We start from the raw sequence: 19,232 nt of genomic DNA, 5'->3' as shown, positions 1-19,232 counted from the left end.
ACCATTTTTTTTTTTTTTGTACTTTCATTTTAATTAATATTATTTACACTACTGTTGAATAGTATGGGGTCGATAAGATTCTTTTCATGTTTTGAAGTATGCACCATTTTTTTGTACTTTCATTTTAATTAATATTATTTACACTACTGTTGAATAGTATGGGGTCGATAAGATTCTTTTCATGTTTTGAAGTATGCACCATTTTTTTGTACTTTCATTTTAATTAATATTATTTACACTACTGTTGAATAGTATGGGGTCGATAAGATTCTTTTCATGTTTTGAAGTATGCACCATTTTTTTGTACTTTCATTTTAATTAATATTATTTACACTACTGTTGAATAGTATGAGGTCGAGAATATTTTTTTTTCATGTTTTGAAATATGTCTATTATGCCCACCAAGGCTGCATTTATTTGATCCAAAATACAATAAAATTGTGAAATATTTGTACAATTTAAAATTATATATATAATTATATTTTAATATATTTTCTAAAATGGCATAAACCAGAAATCATTCTAATATGTTGATTTGATGTTGAAGAAATTTTTATTATTAGCAGTGTTGAAAACAGATGTGCTGTTTAATATTTTTTTGTGGAAACTATAATTAATACTTTTTAGTCATTGATGAATAGAAAGTTCAAAAGAACAGCATTTTTAATGGATTTTTTAAACAATATTAATAGCTTTACTGTTACTTTTGATCATTTAAATGCTTCCTTGCTTAATAAAAGTATTAATTTCATTTAAAAAAATCGTACTGAACCCAGACTTTTGAACAGTAGTGTATATTGATTCATAGTTATTTTATTATTTTTCAAATGCATTACTGTGTTTATTACCGTATTCATTTTAGCTGTGACATTGAAATTGATATCAAGAATTGTAAATGTTCACATATAATACCAATACCAGAAACATTTCACAAAGTCACTTTCAATGTCACAGCTAAAATTAATATGCTAATGGTCCCAATAATTTATCACTGACCTACTGAGATTTTGCAATTTTGACAACCCTACACAGCACTCTCGACGAGGATCCCTGGACAGATCGACTCTTAACAGTTCAGCTGTGAAGAATGCTGCATGCAAAGCTGCATGCAAATACTTGAATCCTCATTTGAAACGTGTTTGTGTATCTGCAGGCATAAAGGACAGCACCGGCTCAGAGAGTGATGGCGGCGACTCCAGTAGTTTAAGGTCTGACACTGGCAGTGTGTCCTCCAGGTCTGAGATTCAGCCCAAAAAGGTTCGGGGGTTCGGCTTCGGGGACATCTTCAAAGACCAGCCCATCAAGCTCCGCCCACGATCTCTGGACATGGACAGTGAGGCAGAGAAGGTGAGTTTGTCTCTGTATTTTAATGAAGCAAAAGAAAAGTGTATATGCGTTTCTCTGATTTTACGACTCTGTAATTACAGTCAGACCTTGTCTAGCTTGGTCCCCTGCATTTACTCTGCCTTCGGCCCCACAGTCTCTTGCTCATTAAAACCTTCCCGTCTTCCTGTCCCACTGAGAGCAGCAAGCATCCCTTTGCTCATTGCCTCCTTTTCTATATCCAATGTTGGCTCTCATTATTAGTCCCACATGTAAAGTCTTTCATTTATTTTTCAAACATCATTTTGTTGATTTTTGGGGGGTTTGTGTTATTGTGCAAACTTTGTATTTGGTGTGTGTGTGTGTGTGCGTGTGTGTGTGTGTTTCTTTCTGGAGTTCTTGCTCAGAGGTGTGAGACAGTGTGGTTAGGAAGTCAATAGCTATGTGTGAAATAGCAAGGTAGCATACTGTGCATACTATTGCTTATGGCTGGGCGATATGGGAAAAAAATAAAATCTTGATTTTTTTTTTTCAGAACTTTAACCGATTCTCGATTTTTACGTTTTTTTAACTAGTCGACTTGAAAATGTCACTACAACATAATTCAAGTAACTTTTTCTTTATTAACCCTCTAATTAAAGAAATTTCTATTTCAAGTGCACCACACATGAATTTGTCAACATGATGTAAATGTTAAACAAATCACTTGTTAAATATCTTTGCAAAAAAGATGCATGAACTACAACTACATCTTGTACAAACTTGTCTTATACATATTATATGATTAGAAATAATACAAGGAAAATGCTTTTAAAAAAATCTCAAAAGTCAAGGTAATTCAAATTCAAATCGACTAAAGGTATAACACCAGTAGACTATTATTATTAACTATAAATGTTCTGTAAAAACAATGAACAATGAACAGCCTGTCACCATGATGCAAACATGAAATTTCAGACATACAGTACTAGTTATTTACAGGTTTTTGGATTGCGCTGCTTTTTAGTTTTTTCTATGTGACTGTTGCACTCGCGTCTCTTGCAGTGTCTCGTGCATGAAATGGCATTCTAAAAATGCGGCGCTCAAGTTAAAAGAAGTTCAACTCCCATATTTCTGCATTGTTTCCTATTCCACTGCCCGCGTCGCATCTTTGTTAACACAAAAGCACATTCTGTGTGAATGGCACCTTATGTCCTTCACAGAGCGCGTCACACGTGAGCGGTTAAATCACGTGTGCCGACATGCGGTTGGATCATTCTTTTCTCTTTACTGTTAACGTTAGCATATTGTCAACGAGTCTAATTCTAACGTTTGGTAATATTTCTATTCAAAATCGTGATTCGTCGATTTATAAAAAATAAAATCATGGCAAAACATTAAATTCGAATTAATCTATAAAATCTGAAAATCGCCCAGCCCTACTGTGGCTACATTCACACTGTCAGTTTTTGGGATTGACAACTGCATTTACTTACAGGTGTGAGCCTCGAAATGTCCCGTTCACACAGCAACTTACAGTAGCTTCTAGGATACTGTCTGTATGAACGTGCAACGGGAGTCAAGCCCGTATTCCTTACCAGTTACCATAGCGACAGTGACCAAAGTAATATTAAAGATGGCGACATCCATAAAACTGATGTCTTATAAGTTTCTGACACGACAAGAGTCCAATCGAGGCGCAAGTTCATCCTTCATTAACTGACAGCAGCTTTTATATTTGGGTGGAGTGGCCTATTTCTGCAGTACACAGAAGGTACCACATGTGAATTATCTGTATGCATACTTTAAGAATGCACAAAATATTGTTACATTATCGGTTATTGAGTTCTTTAAACTCATATGTATTGCTCAGTTTTGGATATTTAATTATGCATGCTTATTTCCCCTATTTTTACATTTAGATTACCTGCCATCATCTATCACTTAATGTGAATCTTTAAAAACACAAATAATTTATTAACACTGTTAAATGTAATATTTAGCAAATATAAAAATGAATATCAATTTTGCATACTGAACATTATAATGTTGTGGGGCATAAATTCACTTGATTTTAGTTTTACATTTTATTTTTAAATAAATTTTAGTTGCATTTTAAATATAAAAGTATTCCTTTCAAAAAATTATTTATATAAATATCTAAAATAAATATGTTTTGGTTTAAAACTGTGTACAGTACCCTCATTATTGTACCCATGATGCAATGTGTTCAACTTGATTTCCTGTGATAATGAATACAGGTGTAATATCAGCATCTTTTTTTACTCTTTATTTTCTTAAACTGCCAAAAATTAACAAAAGTGCAAAATAGTCATATTTATGTAAATTAAACATGCAAACTGATGAAGTCATGTGAGAACAATGTGACTTAATACTCTTTAAATATGTTTATAGTTGCATTTTGTTATTTAAAGAAATAGTTGGCAGTATGCAGTAGGCAAGTAATCCATTTTAAATATAACATTTGTGCTGGTGTGTGTGTGTGTGTGCGCGTGCGTGCGTGCGTGCGTGCGTGTGTGGACGAAGATCGCACACAAATAGCTCATCTGGTACCTTTGGTCACTTAGAAAGGAAGTCATTATCAAAGAGGTTCTTATTGAACGTCTTCCGCACTTTGTGTCTCTCAGCCTCACTTTGTTTATTCCGAAAGAAAAGGAAATCTCTCTATATTGTCTCTGGATATCTAGTATTATATATTCCAGTGCTTAACTCTTCCACCTGTTGCATACAGAGACAATTTTCTGCTTTGCAAGGCAAGTAATCAATGGAATATGGAAATCCAGTGTCGCTTACAAGCTGTAGGTTTACCCATATACAAATTTACCACTCCCTGACACGGCTCTCTTTCCATATCCACCCCTCTCCTCCTCTCTTCCTCTCTCTCTCTGAGTGGTTTCCTGACTTCAGAGCTGTTTTAAAGCAGAAGTAGGGCTTGTAAGACTGTAAGAGACTGTCATGACTCAGGGGGGAGTGAACCGCAGTTAGACTGAAAGCTTGGAGGTTCCTGTTGCAGGCAGGACTTGCGCACGCAGATGTAGGTGTCTACACCAGCCATTTCTGAAGGATTGTTTTGTCATTTTGCGAAAAGGTAAATATGAAATTAGCTATTTTTATCAGCATCTCTCTCTTGATCTATTCATCTTTCTATGTTAATGATGTGAAACTGTGGCTAGAAGTGAGCTGTTAAATACGATGACCGAGATGCGTTTTGTTTCATGTGGCGGTAATTTGGGCTTCGAGACAGGGCATTATGGGTGTTCTGGGCATGGAAGTCACCGTAGGGACTTCAAAGAGATGACATGAGGCCTTTGAGAACAGCAGTGCAGCAAGATGTTTTAATGATGTTCCTATTATGTCGTTTAAACATTTGGCTGCCACATGGTGCTTGTTAGTCTGACTCCATCATGACTGCTCTAAATGAGAGGAAAAGGAAGAGAGGGAGAAGGAGGAAGAGTTTTTTTCTCCCTCACCGAACACAGCAAATGTGTGTGTGTGTGTGTGTGTTAAGGCCACATTGGGAGTGCAGGATGTTAAAAGAGCTGTGTGTCGGGTTGGATTGATTCCCTGCCATGTTTGTGGAAGGACTGTGGCTCCCCTGCCGGAAAGAGGCCAGATAAACAGAGCCAAATGGACAGAATGCTATTCACACACGTATGTTTGAATTCACTGGGCCCCTGACAGCTTTTTATGGCCACAGAAACGCACAGCATCTTTTAACTAATACTATAAATGATTGCAGATTATTATCAAATAAATGCATCAGTTTTTGCAAGACTGTTGGAGGAAATAGTGCCGCCAGGGTTGGGGTCAATGTTCCTAGTTACCCTCAGTGATGACCATTAATTATCAACAGCATTATTATTTTTAATATGAATTGAAATTGATATGAAATTACTTTTTAATATATTTATGTTTATAATTTAAACATTTTTATAAATGTATAAAATATATACATTTGTAATGTGTGTGTGTGTGTGTGTGTGTGTGTGTGTGCTCGCGTGCGTGTGTGTGTGTGATTTTATGAGTAACAAACAAGTATTTGTTTATTAAAATAATGATCTTTAAAAAAGCATCATATGACCCCTTTAATACATTAACTAGCATTAACTAATGGAACCTTATTGTAAAGTGTTACATATTATGTATGATATAAATGTCTGATATAAATATAAATTATGGATGATATAAATTTATGTTTTTATATTTCTTTTACACTACTGTTCAAAAGTTTAAGGTCAGTAAGATTTTTTTTTTTAATAAATATACTTTTATTTAGCAAGGACGCATGCAATTTATCAAAAGTGACAGTAAAGACATTTAAAACATTACAAAAGATTTCTGTTTCAAATAAATACTGCTCTATTGAACTTTCTATTCACTAAAGAATCTATTCTGTTCCACAAAAATATGAAGTTGAACTATTTTCAACATTGATAATAAGAAATGTTTTTTGAGCAGCAAATCAGCATATTAGAATGATTTCTGAAGAATCATGTGACAATGATATGATGCTGAAAATTCAGATTTGCATTCAAGGAATAAATTACATTTTGAAATATATTACAATAAACAGTAAATATTTCACAATATTACAAAAAAAAAATGTTATATTACCTTATGTATTTTTTTTATCTTACCGACCCTAAACTTTGAACGTTAGCATTTATAAATTATTACAGTATTTAATATAAGTATTTGATTCTCCTCAGCCTCCAATGGTGAAGAAAGTCGCTCTAGCTGTTGCCCAGGAAACCATGAAGGCGGAGCCTGAGAACAAGGCCAAAGGTAACAGGATTAGATCACACCTGTGCTGTGGATTATTTAAATGCTCAAGTTGTTTATGTACTCAAATTGTATGCAAATACAACATAATTGTTTCTTGATGTGACTTGTGACTGTGAAAATTCAAATTACAGCAAAGGAGCTTTGCAAAGTAATTTTCCCGTACGAAGCTCAGAACGATGATGAGCTGTCAATCAAAGAGGGAGATATCGTAACGGTTATCAATAAGGTGAGTTTGGTGAATACACCTCAAAATTGTGCAAAAAATCAATAAAGTGAGCTAATAAATAACTATATTTTATTAATTTTTTTTGGTCCAAAATTCCTCTCCAGATAACTTAACAGTATATTATACATCAAATATTCTAATTGGCGTTTGGCCTCTTTAGAACACAAATAGACTAATATGTGTTTTCGCTGTGTGTAGGACTGTGCAGACACTGGTTGGTGGCTTGGAGAGCTGAACGGCAAACAGGGAGTGTTTCCAGACAACTTTGTGAAGTTATTCATTCCTGAGGTAGAAAAAGAGGTGAGATCTTCTTGTTTGTTTCTCACTGACACACTTCAGCTGTTTCCAACGGGGAGCTACATATTCTGTTACACCAAATACACAAAATAATGATCTTTAAAAAAGCATCATATGACCCCTTTAATACATTAACTAGCATTAACTAATGGAACCTTATTGTAAAGTGTTACATATTATGTATGATATAAATGTCTGATATAAATATAAATTATGGATGATATAAATTTATGTTTTTATATTTCTTTTACACTACTGTTCAAAAGTTTAAGGTCAGTAAGATTTTTTTTTTTAATAAATATACTTTTATTTAGCAAGGACGCATGCAATTTATCAAAAGTGACAGTAAAGACATTTAAAACATTACAAAAGATTTCTGTTTCAAATAAATACTGCTCTATTGAACTTTCTATTCACTAAAGAATCTATTCTGTTCCACAAAAATATGAAGTTGAACTATTTTCAACATTGATAATAAGAAATGTTTTTTGAGCAGCAAATCAGCATATTAGAATGATTTCTGAAGAATCATGTGACAATGATATGATGCTGAAAATTCAGATTTGCATTCAAGGAATAAATTACATTTTGAAATATATTACAATAAACAGTAAATATTTCACAATATTACAAAAAAAAAATGTTATATTACCTTATGTATTTTTTTTATCTTACCGACCCTAAACTTTGAACGTTAGCATTTATAAATTATTACAGTATTTAATATAAGTATTTGATTCTCCTCAGCCTCCAATGGTGAAGAAAGTCGCTCTAGCTGTTGCCCAGGAAACCATGAAGGCGGAGCCTGAGAACAAGGCCAAAGGTAACAGGATTAGATCACACCTGTGCTGTGGATTATTTAAATGCTCAAGTTGTTTATGTACTCAAATTGTATGCAAATACAACATAATTGTTTCTTGATGTGACTTGTGACTGTGAAAATTCAAATTACAGCAAAGGAGCTTTGCAAAGTAATTTTCCCGTACGAAGCTCAGAACGATGATGAGCTGTCAATCAAAGAGGGAGATATCGTAACGGTTATCAATAAGGTGAGTTTGGTGAATACACCTCAAAATTGTGCAAAAAATCAATAAAGTGAGCTAATAAATAACTATATTTTATTAATTTTTTTTGGTCCAAAATTCCTCTCCAGATAACTTAACAGTATATTATACATCAAATATTCTAATTGGCGTTTGGCCTCTTTAGAACACAAATAGACTAATATGTGTTTTCGCTGTGTGTAGGACTGTGCAGACACTGGTTGGTGGCTTGGAGAGCTGAACGGCAAACAGGGAGTGTTTCCAGACAACTTTGTGAAGTTATTCATTCCTGAGGTAGAAAAAGAGGTGAGATCTTCTTGTTTGTTTCTCACTGACACACTTCAGCTGTTTCCAACGGGGAGCTCCCGTCCTGTATGACAGCGGGCCTCAGTCTCTGAGAGAAGGCAGAGCTGTGGTGAAATACACACACACACACACACACACATGCTCCCCTCTGCCCTGTACCTTTGCCTCCCTCTTCACCCTTTGCCTGATGTAGCAGCATGTCCTTTGATGTTTTAGTGCTGTTTGGCCTGAAGGGATTGTGTTTTTAAAAGGACAAATGTGTATGAATCCATGTGGGTGTTTTAACTGTGTACTGTGTGTTTAAACTGTGTGTGTGCTTACAGAGACCTAAGAAACCTCCTCCACCTGCAGCACCAACCACTAAACAGATCACAGGTAACAAACTCCTCTTCTTTCCTTTCTGCATTTTTTTCTTTATTTCTTCTCACTATGTACGCTTACATGCCCATCTGTGACTGTGTTTCTGCTCAATTTGTTTACATATGTCGATGTATGAACATTCACAATCAGGTTTAATCACCTGAAAATGACAGCGGGGGTCTTGTTCAAACTGATGCTACCATACTACATGTACCATTTTTGAGTATGACTAGCCAAATGATTTGCTACATATGTTAAAATGTGTAGCATGCAGTCAAAGTATTGTATCCCACAATGCAAAACTCTAGACTTGACCTTCCATTTCCAGTATGACAAATGGAATCAAGGATTGAATAATCATTTGTGTCACTAAATTAAACATGCAACAAGGTCATATGAAGTTATATAAATACAATATAGCATTCCAATTTAAAACAGGTTTAAAAAATCATTATATTATATTATATTATTATAAATAATCATGTCTCTTCAAGTGAATTCTGGCTCCAACTTGTGGAGAACGATAAGTCTATCTGTCTATAAGTCTTATAATATAATATAATATAATATAATAAATACTCAAGCTGCAACAAACTTTTTTTTTCAAGTTGTAAAACCTCTGATTATATTCTCCAGCATGATTTAAGATGATCCAAAAAATATCAGCAAGAACACCTGATTGTCTGTACTAAGAGTCACTTGATCAGTGTTTTAATTTGTTTAATAAATAAATAATAATTTAATTAGTGACCTATAAATAGTGCAGAAAAGTGCAGTGTTTTTCTTCATTTTATATCATGTTTGTTTTACAATTTTTCAAAATGTCTGGGTTTAAATTGGATTTTGAAACCCAGATGTTCAGTGTGGTACCATACTCATACCCTATAGGTTTTGACATGTTTCTGTGTCACTTTAACTGAAAGCTTGGCAATGAGTCAGCTGTTCCCTGTTGAACCCTCATATTTTGTGTATTGATCCCCAGACAAAAAGACAGAGGCTAAAAGGGTTCCACCAGAACGGCCTGAATCTCTCCCACACAGAGCTGAGGAAAAAGGTAGGTAACGTCTCTCTCATCTGTTTTAATTTGCTTTGGTCAACTCTAATTCTGTGACTTTGACCTTCTACAGCAAAACCTACAGCTCTGTGCTGCCTTTCTCTGAAAGATTTAGATTGGCTTACTGCTTGTGTGTTTTCAAAGACTTCTTGTTTCTCTGAAGTAAACACATGTTGGAATAACATTTTCCCTCTCTGCTTTGACAAACCCTCTCTTAGTTTCCTGTAAACAAACTTGTATGACTTTTTATGCCCTTTAATGATGATGATGATTACATGTAGGCGAGGAGTCGAAGCTGGGTGAGACTGCAAAGCCGTCCTTCCCAGCTGCCCTCCCAAAGAAGCCTCTCCCCCCAAAGAACAACAACTCATTGAATCGACCGTCATCGCTACCACCCAAACGCCCAGACAGACCTGAGAGACCAGCTGTGCCCAATATACCGTCAGTCTCACACACAAACACACATGAATCAGCATCACTAATACTAGATCACGGAACACACACATTTGCAAAGTAACAACTCAGCCCATTATATACACCTATAAAAAATATAAAGTATCTATAATAATGGTGAATTATGTCTTTTTTGAGTGTTCTGGTTGATACAACAATGATTGTGAACTTTATATTGACCCCTAGTGATTTCTCTTCAAAAGTGCATTTTACAGCTATGATTCATTTCTAAAATGACTAATAATAGCAGGGTGATTGAGATAGCAGTGTTGTAGTGATGGAGAATTAACTCATAATATGATCACATCATTATACATAAGTCATGATTAAATAAACAGTGATGCATCATGATATCTTATCTAAGTATCAGATGATATCATTCATTTTTATAGATAAATACAGAACAGAATTTATCTGGCACAAAAAAGAGGATCTCAATTAGTGTGACAAACAGACTTTTAACAGATAATAAATAATAAACAACCTATTTTACATGACTGAATCGCAAAACAGTGACATAATTTAATTTTGGAATGAATGCATTTAGAATCATCCAAACAACTTCTGTGCAGTGATTCCAGTGAGTAAGTGAATCATTTTGTTTTTGAATGGATTCATTTAGAATCATCTGAACATCATTTGTGTAGTAAATGCCAATGAATCGGTGAATCATTTTGTTTTTGAATGGATTCATTTAGAATCATCTGAACATCATTTGTGTAGTAAATGCCAATGAATCGGTGAATCATTTTGTTTTTGAACGGATTCATTTAGAATCATCTGAACATCATTTGTGCAGTAAATGCCAGTGAGTCAGTGAATCATTTTGTTTTCTCAACCGATTCATTTAGAACCATTCAAGAAATTTCTATGCAGTGATTCCAATGAATCAGTTAGTCATTTAGTTTTTTGAATGGGTTAATTTGGAACTGAATTAAACAACTTCTGTGCAATGAATAAGCAAATAATTTAATTTTTCAATGGATTTATTTAGAACAATCAAAACAACTTTGCAGTGATTTTAATGAATCAGTGAATTATTTAAGTTTTGACTAGATTCATTTAAAACCATCTGAATAAACCTTTTCACTAGAATGAATCAGACTTTCAGTTCTACATATTAGAAATCCTCTCCATCTCATATCAAATTATTTCTCAGTACATTTGCTCTATTTTCATGTTTTAATTAAGCTCATTCTGGTTTAAATCTCTTTTGTACAGGTGTGACAGTCCAAAGTCTGACGGCAGTGGTGTGGCAGCTGACCGAGGCTCTGCAGACAAATCCGTAGATATCGGTGAGTCTCTGTCCAGAGCTGCCCTTCAATCCAGAATAACACTGTCATGACTAATAAGATTTATAATAATCCATATCTAATCCGATTACAACAGCTGTCTGTCCATCTCACTTCATTCACTTCCATTCCTGGAGATGTGCGATTACGGTCTACGATTACGTGTTTTTTCCTGTGTTCGTGATTCATATGCATGTGATATATATATGTGGTCCTGTGTGTTTATGTTTGTATTTGTGTGACGCTTGGCTGAAGATGTAGAAGACTTCGACTCCATCGTCTTATCCACAGAGAAGCTGAACCACCCGACCACGTCACGGCCCCGTGTGACGGACCGACGGCCACGATCGCAGATCTTCACATCTGTGAGTCCACCAGTGTTATATTAGTAGAGATACTATTATATATATATATTTAAAGATTTCATAATTTTGTTGTATTTCTGGCATTTTTTTATGTCTATATTAAAAAATAGACATAGGTGTTATATATTTATTATTTTTTATATTAATTAATAAATATTATTATTATTTAAATTATTATTTAATATTATTTATTATTTTAGTTTTAGTTGTTTTAGTACATTAAGTTAAACTAAAAGAAAATACGAAGCATTGCTTTGTCAACAGCTTTTTAAATCTTTATTTCAGTTCATTTTTATTTTATTTCAAGTAACAAAAATGTTTTTTTATGGTTTTAGTTAACTATAATAACCCTACCACACAACATAAACATGCTGGTTTGTTATTAGTTTTAACCATTTAATGTGTCAAGTCAATCACGTTTGGTTGTTTTCACACCTATCAGATGCAATCAGCTGACGACATGTCATATATTTGTGAGCCTTCAGGTGTTCAACGTTAATCCGTCAGATATGATTGTGCTATTTGCTATGTGTGAATGTCACATGGGCTTACCCTTCTTCGCCTGTCTGTGGGTTATCTGGTCACAATCATTTAAAAATCTCTCTCCTTCTTAGTTCTCTCTCTCTAGTCCTGACCTCCTGGACTCCCCATCTCCAGAGGAGGAGAGGAGAGACAAGGAGATGGGAAAGGAGGAGCAGGACTCATTCACTCCCAAAACTCTTGACAACTCCAAGAAGATGCCCAAGGCAGTGCCAGTCATAACAGTAAGCCCCACCCCCTCCCAGTCACCCCATCCCCTGACACCCTCCCCTCCTTTTGCATGCACATCCCTGTCCTACCACAAGGGAGCGCCCTAGTCAAGCATTGTATGTACAGTGACACAAAAAAGTATTACTTTTGGATACTTAAGTCACACTTTATTTTTAAATATATGTTATATAATGTAAAGGTATTCTTACATTTTCAGGATAGGTCACCCAAAAATGAAAAGTTTGTCATCTTTTATTCCAATCTTGTATGACATACTTTATTCTGTGGAACAAGGAGTAAATAAATAAAAAAAAGCTTTATTTGTCCATACATTAAAAGTCAATGGGGTCCAATAAAGTGCTGCATGTTCGCATGTTTTCAATGTCACCACCATTAAGTTTCCTACAACTCTTTCGATCTTTATTTAAAAAGCATTTTCCCTGAAAGTTTGAGTTAGAATTGTTAAGAGTGTGATTATAAACTGTAGGCTGTAAAAGCGAACTAGAGTACAGATGAGTTTACCTTGTTCTGCATGATGATGTTTAATGTCCCCAACAACATCTGTAGTCTCATTTAACCAAAAACCCAATAAAAAAAACCCCATTGACTTTGGGACGATGAAACCAGAAGTGCTCGGGTTTTGGCCTAAAAAATATGTCATCCCTGCAGCACTCTGTTTTGTTTTGGACCCCGTTGACTTTCAATGTATGGACAACAGTTCTTCAAAATATATTATTTTGTGTTCCACAGTACAACAAATGTCATACAGATTTGGAATGACGTGAGGACGACTAAATAATGTTAAGAGTTTACATTTTTGGGTGAACTATTCCTTTAAGTGTCCAAATACTTGCACTGTATATACTCTCATACACAAACACACACAGAGACTGAGGCCCTGTGGAACGGCCTGAAATGGAAGACAAACATCTGAGAGTAAATGTGTTTGATAAGCTCTTGTTCTGATATCTCATGGGGGTTTTCCACAGGCTCCTGAAAAATCATCTTTGCCCCCTAAGCCCAGTGCCCCTCCATCATCTTCTGGGTCCAGTGGGGCTTCTCTCCACCAGGGCAGCGCTGGTCTGCGGCCCCATTCCCCTTCGGTTGATGCCAGAGTGAAGAACGAACAGGGTACCTCCACGCTGGAGGAGCTCAGAGCACAATTACGAGACCTGAAAGGAACTGTGGAGCTCATGAAGAGCCAGCACAAGTATGAACCGGCGGGATGGGGTCGGGACTGTGGGTTAGATGAAAGACAGACAGAGTGAAGTAGTGAAAAAGGGAAAAGAAATTGTCAAGAAGTGGTGTAAATTCGATGTGGGAAGAACGAGTTGATTGATTGATGTCTGTGAAATGCGTGTAATTCTGAAATTTGTTTTCTCAGACAAGAAATCAAACAGCTGGTGAGCGAACTGGATGAGGAGAAGAGGATTCGTATATCACTGCAGGTGAGGAGACATTATACTAGTCATAAACGTAGCCCTAACCAGGTGCAACACCATTTTATAGTGATTAAAACAAAATGTATTATTATTATTTAAAAAAAGGTATTATAATAAATTTCATTATTTTTTTTTTCATTTAATATATTTGTTTATCATTTTAATGTTATTTATTGTTTCATTATTTCATGTTAAGATATTAAGACATGCTGAACTTCTAACTGTATTTTCTGTTTTCAAATATTTTACAACATTTTTAGTAAGTAATGCAAGTCATTTAAATTCATCAGTTTTGTTAATATTTAAAAAAATAATTCTTACACTACCTTACAAAAACTTACTCTACCATTCAAAAGATTGGATTGGAGTTTTTTTTTGTTTTTGTTTTTTAAATATATAAATAAATACTTTCATTCAGTAAAGGCACATTGCAAGGTTCAAAAGTGACAGTAAAGATGTTTTACTTATTTTTAATTTTTTTACATAGTTTACAAAAATTTTCAAATAAATGCTTTTCTTTTGGTCTTCATTACAAAATCCTGAAAAAAATGTATCTCGGTTTTCACAAAAAAAATCGCAGCACTACTGTTTTAAACATTGATAATAATAATTAAAAAATGTTTCTTGAGCACCAGATCAGCAAATTAGAATGATTTCTGAAGGATCATGTGACACTGAAGGCTGCTGAAAATTCAGCTTTGCATCACAGAAATAAATTACATTTTAAAATATATTAAAATAAAAAAACATTTTAAAATGAAAAAATATTTCATAATATTGTTGCTTTTACTGTATCATTTGATCAAATCAATTTAGTCCTGGCCTCTTGATTCTTGAACATCAAACAGTCTTGCTGACATAATGTTAAGTATGTTTTATTTCATTTCTATTTCCTGTGACTGTGTTTAACTGGCCGCATCTTTGTTTTATTGTCTGTTTTAGATGGAAGTGGAGCAGATTAAGAAATCCCTGTCCAAATGAACTCAAGCATGTTGGATGTATCAGATGAAGGATCAGGCTGAGGTTCCACACCACAGCCCAAGTAGACTGTGCCAAAAAAAGAACAATGTATCAGAACAACTGCTTAAAGAAAATAACTGTTTACCCCCCCCCATTCACTTGTACTCTTTCTGCTTTCGTTTTTTTAAGAAGCTTTTTTTGCGTGTTGTGCTCAGACTGGCCGCTGACTCACAGACCCGTTGCCCGGGTGTGGCCTTACTGTGGGTCATGTGATTAAAGGGTGCCGACAACCCACACCTGGAGACAGGTGATAGCAGTTGCCATGGGGATTAGCTGGTCTCCTGCACAACTGACACAGTTACCCCATCATCACCCTCTCTGGTACTGCCTCTGAACGCTAGTCAGAGAACACATCAAATGAAGGAGAAACCAGTGCGTTAAATACTGATCACCTTAAGTTCTTTTCTTTTGACTTGGACGCCTTCTGTTATTTTCTTTATATGCAAAGGTGGATTTAATTTCACACTGCTTGCGGTTTCCACAGCAACCCCACATTGAGGCCTTGTTTATTTGAAGCGTTCCGAACTTTTCTGTCTTTCCTATTTCTTTTACGTTGTTGATGACAATGAGAAAACTTATGTTTTGTTTTCTTGACTCGGTTATTTCTTTGAAATCTTCTATATATACTTTTATATTTTAATGTACTAAATGCAATTGTGTGCAGATTTTATAAAAAAAAAAACTTCAAAAAGTTGTTGCAATGTTTCTTTGTTTATTCTAAATGCCTATGAACCTGCTTGATGCCATTCATATAAACACACAAACACAAAGTTAGTTCAATTATTTTTATTATTATTGTTATTACTTGTTCAGTTCTCCCAAATTTAAAAATGTATTTTTAATAAATGCATTGAATATATTTAAGAAATTAAGTAAGAAAATAACAATCTCACTCAAATGTCTTTAGTTTGTAGAATGAATTATAATATATAGATTTTATTACCCAAATTAATAATTATATATAATTATAATTATTATTTTTTTTTTTATAACTGCAGGTTTGGTCCTCCATAATACAGGTGCATCTCAATAAATTAGAATGTCGTGGAAAAGTTTATTTATTTCAGTAATTCAACTCAAATTGTGAAACTCGTGTATTAAATAAATTCAGTGCACACAGACTTAAGTAGTTTAAGTCTTTGGTTCTTTTAATTGTGATGATTTTGGCTCACATTTAACAAAAACCCACCAATTCAGTATCTCAACAAATTAGAATACTTCATAAGACCAATAAAAAAAAACATTTTTAGTGAATTGTTGGCCTTCTGAAAAGTATGTTCATTTACTGTACATGTACTCAATACTTGGTAGGGGCTCCTTTTGCTTTAATTACTGCCTCAATTCGGCATGGCATGGAGGTGATCAGTTTGTGGCACTGCTGAGGTGGTATGGAAGCTGATTGGCATGTCACCATATTCTAATTTGTTGAGATAGTGAATTGGTGGGTTTTTGTTAAATGTGAGCCAAAATCATCACAATTAAAAGAACCAAAGACATAAACTACTTCAGTCAGTGTGCATTGAATTTATTTAATACACAAGTTTCACAATTTGAGTTGAATTGCTGAAATAAATGAACTTTTCCACGACGTTCTAATTTATTGAGATGCACCTGTAGATAACCTTAAGGCTAACATATTAATACTAAAAGCCAAAACACTTCAATTTTGATTTCATGGGGACTTTAACTAGATGTATTTATTTATCCTAAGTTTCTTAGTATCAACTAGTCCTTCATGCTGGTCCTCCTTACTGACCGTCTGAAATGAGAATAACAATAGAAAGCTAATTTCCCTTTCCAGAACATATCAGAAACCTCCATCCAAGCATAAACAGCTGATCTGTGATCAGATTTTAAATTCCTAGAAATGTGTTTGGATAGGGGTTACTGTTATGAAACATTTTAAAGGTCATGTATATGTGAGATGTTTTATGTGAAGGTCATTTTAAGTTCAGCTCCTAGACAGGGTAAGATCATACACCTCAAGCAGCTCAGATACACACAAACATTCAATCCGCCCTCAGAAGTACACAGAGTCAGCAGCTAGTGTGCATATGGACCCCCCTCTCTCTCTCTCAAACACATTTAAGACATTCACTGATATCATTCCATAGGCATCTGCTGCTGTTTATGGTATTTGATTTGGTAATTGAGGGTCAGGTCTCCTGGGTGCTGTCCAGTGAGGCCTGCAGATGACTGGGTCTCCAGGGACGGTCACATCACTAATGATGCCCATGCAGAAATGAAGATCAGAGCCTCTGAGTGCCCTGATAAGGTAAAACCAGGAGATGTGAGCCCACCTCAGATATGGGTGTAAATTGGGTGAATCATTTGAAAAAATATGTTTTGCATTTGATAATGCATTACATTTCTTTGATACTTATATATTCTTTGATCATTCATACGTGTAAAAAGTTCAAATATCAATACATTTGCAGACAGAATAATTGGAAACATGCATATTTTATTCAAAAACAAAGGATGTATCATCCTAAACCCTTTAAACACGCTTTTGTCTACAAGAGTTACGTTTGAGGAACAACTGCTTGTAATAGTTCAGCATTACACCACAACCACACGGGAGTTAACCACCGAGAAACCAGTTTAATCAAGTCGTTTCAGTCTATGACCGCATGTCTGAAGAAACAAATCCTGTGTTGTCATTAATATATATTTTTGTAATTTGTGTGGGTTAAGGGATGTATTATTCACTTAATCACATATGTGTTGCCTGCCTTGTCCATAAACAAATGAAATAGATGATTAATTAGTGATATTAATAAATATTAAATCTTAGTAAATAACAAAAGACAAATTAGAAAATAAATGTGTAAATGTATTATTATTTTTAGTATATTAGTATCTGACAAAGTTAGTTAGTGGTCAAATTATGAATTTGACAACTTCTGCTTGACAATAATATGTTGGCATTTTTGTACATTTATTTGGTTACATCACTTGACATTAGTCAAGTCATAAAGTAAAACTTATTGATAATGTGTTTTTAAATGTATTTATTTATTTTACTTGTTTATAGACAAGGTAGGCATACATATTAGAATACAAATGAAAGCAAATTTGAAAATAAAAGTGAAATACTTGGTTGGTGCGAACTGTTGTTTAAAAATATAGTAAAATGGTGAAATAAAAAATAAACGTAATATTTATTGTGTGGAAATTTTTTTATATAAATTACGAATGTCCCTCAATTATGACGTCACGTCCACCACAACAAACAATTTAGCATTTTTTCGCCTATGGGGAATTTTAAAAAGTTAGTGTTTGCTTACCAAGACAACAGTGTCAGCGAAGTGTGTAAGCTAAAATCAAAATGAGACATATGATGTGTAAAAAAACAAAGAAAATCAAGGTAAATATTTTTGCAGATATTTTAAGTGAGTTTTCAGTGTGCGCAATTTTCAGTTACGCGAAAAGTGTGATACATTTTTAAGTTTGTGTTTTTAGAATAGGACATAAAGCGCTAGATGAAATAACAAAACAAAATCAGTCGGTTGTTTTGTGAAAAAAAATCTAAATATTCTAAAAAAAAAATGTCTAAAATGTCATTTCCAGCATCTAATGCTATCAAAAACAATACTTTCAGATGTGGTGGAAATTCTTTAGAATGTATGTAGGCTACACTGTTGCAGCTCCCTATACACAGAGTATGCAGTTTGAGTTAATTATAAAAATGCATTTTACGGTGAACGCAGTAGACAGGCTAAGCACACCTGATGCGCCATTCCCGCATCCTCGTCCACGCGACCGCACGCACCTTATGTTTGCGGGTGAATGCAAATATCATAATTGATGGAAAACTATGCCCGTGAAAATACATCAGCGATCCGGCGCCGAGAAAAGAAAAGGGAAAAAAAGATTAAGCCCCTGCATTACTTTCAGGTACATTCATAATCCTGTGAAATTTGTTTGGTTGTTGACCTTAATAACCTGTTTTAATGTCGGTAATAATTTAACCACCAACAACGCATCTAATATTCTCTCTGAGTTTCCATATTCCCTTACGAAAATTAGCCATGGTAATGAATAAAACCAAAAATCATGGTTCTTGTAGCCATGGATGGTAACCACAAATTAACCATGGTTTTGTTACTTCAAATAATAGTTTACAAAAAAAGTATTAAGATAATATTTTTTGTGGTTATAAAATCAGACCTAAGCCAACAGCAGCCTTTAAAGTGATTTAAAATGCATTATATAAAACAATGAGGCAATAATGATTGGTTAATTAATAATTATATGGTTTCATTGAATAACACTGTTAAAATATATAATGTAGGCTAATACAAAATAAACTATTTATGTACATTACATATTATTACAAAGGGAGCTGCTGTTACACTTACAGGACGAGTCTTTCAATATTAACCAAACATTTAGGCTAATTCAAATAATCACTCAATCTTTCATTTTTGGCCACTTTTTGCGATAGAAATGCTACAGCCTCTATAGTTTCTTCAACAAAAACATGTGGACATCACAACCCTTACAAAAATTA

The 19,232-nt window shown here is 34.4% G+C and overlaps 1 protein-coding gene across 2 annotated transcripts in view; it reads left to right on the top strand.

Moving 5' to 3' along the window:
* sh3kbp1 (SH3-domain kinase binding protein 1) overlaps positions 1-15,385 on the top strand; it is a 59,595-nt gene extending 44,210 nt beyond the window's left edge. For both annotated transcript variants that reach the window (XM_016453904.1, XM_016453903.1), the window contains 13 exons: positions 1,154-1,347; positions 6,033-6,108; positions 6,240-6,334; positions 6,533-6,634; positions 8,304-8,355; positions 9,323-9,394; positions 9,676-9,835; positions 11,069-11,142; positions 11,395-11,504; positions 12,119-12,268; positions 13,244-13,464; positions 13,639-13,702; positions 14,639-15,385. In XM_016453904.1, coding sequence (XP_016309390.1) covers positions 1,154-1,347; positions 6,033-6,108; positions 6,240-6,334; positions 6,533-6,634; positions 8,304-8,355; positions 9,323-9,394; positions 9,676-9,835; positions 11,069-11,142; positions 11,395-11,504; positions 12,119-12,268; positions 13,244-13,464; positions 13,639-13,702; positions 14,639-14,677 — 1,409 coding nt within the window. In that variant the 3' untranslated portion in view covers positions 14,678-15,385. The remainder of the gene's footprint in view (positions 1-1,153; positions 1,348-6,032; positions 6,109-6,239; positions 6,335-6,532; positions 6,635-8,303; positions 8,356-9,322; positions 9,395-9,675; positions 9,836-11,068; positions 11,143-11,394; positions 11,505-12,118; positions 12,269-13,243; positions 13,465-13,638; positions 13,703-14,638) is intronic.
* Positions 15,386-19,232: the final 3,847 nt, after the last annotated feature.

This window comes from Sinocyclocheilus anshuiensis, unplaced genomic scaffold, assembly GCF_001515605.1.
Source record: "Sinocyclocheilus anshuiensis isolate Anshui unplaced genomic scaffold, SAMN03320099.WGS_v1.1 scaffold928, whole genome shotgun sequence".
NCBI classification, from domain to species: Eukaryota; Metazoa; Chordata; class Actinopteri; order Cypriniformes; family Cyprinidae; genus Sinocyclocheilus; species Sinocyclocheilus anshuiensis.
Note: the sequence above shows the minus strand (reverse complement) of the source record. Positions and strands in the feature narration are given on the sequence as shown.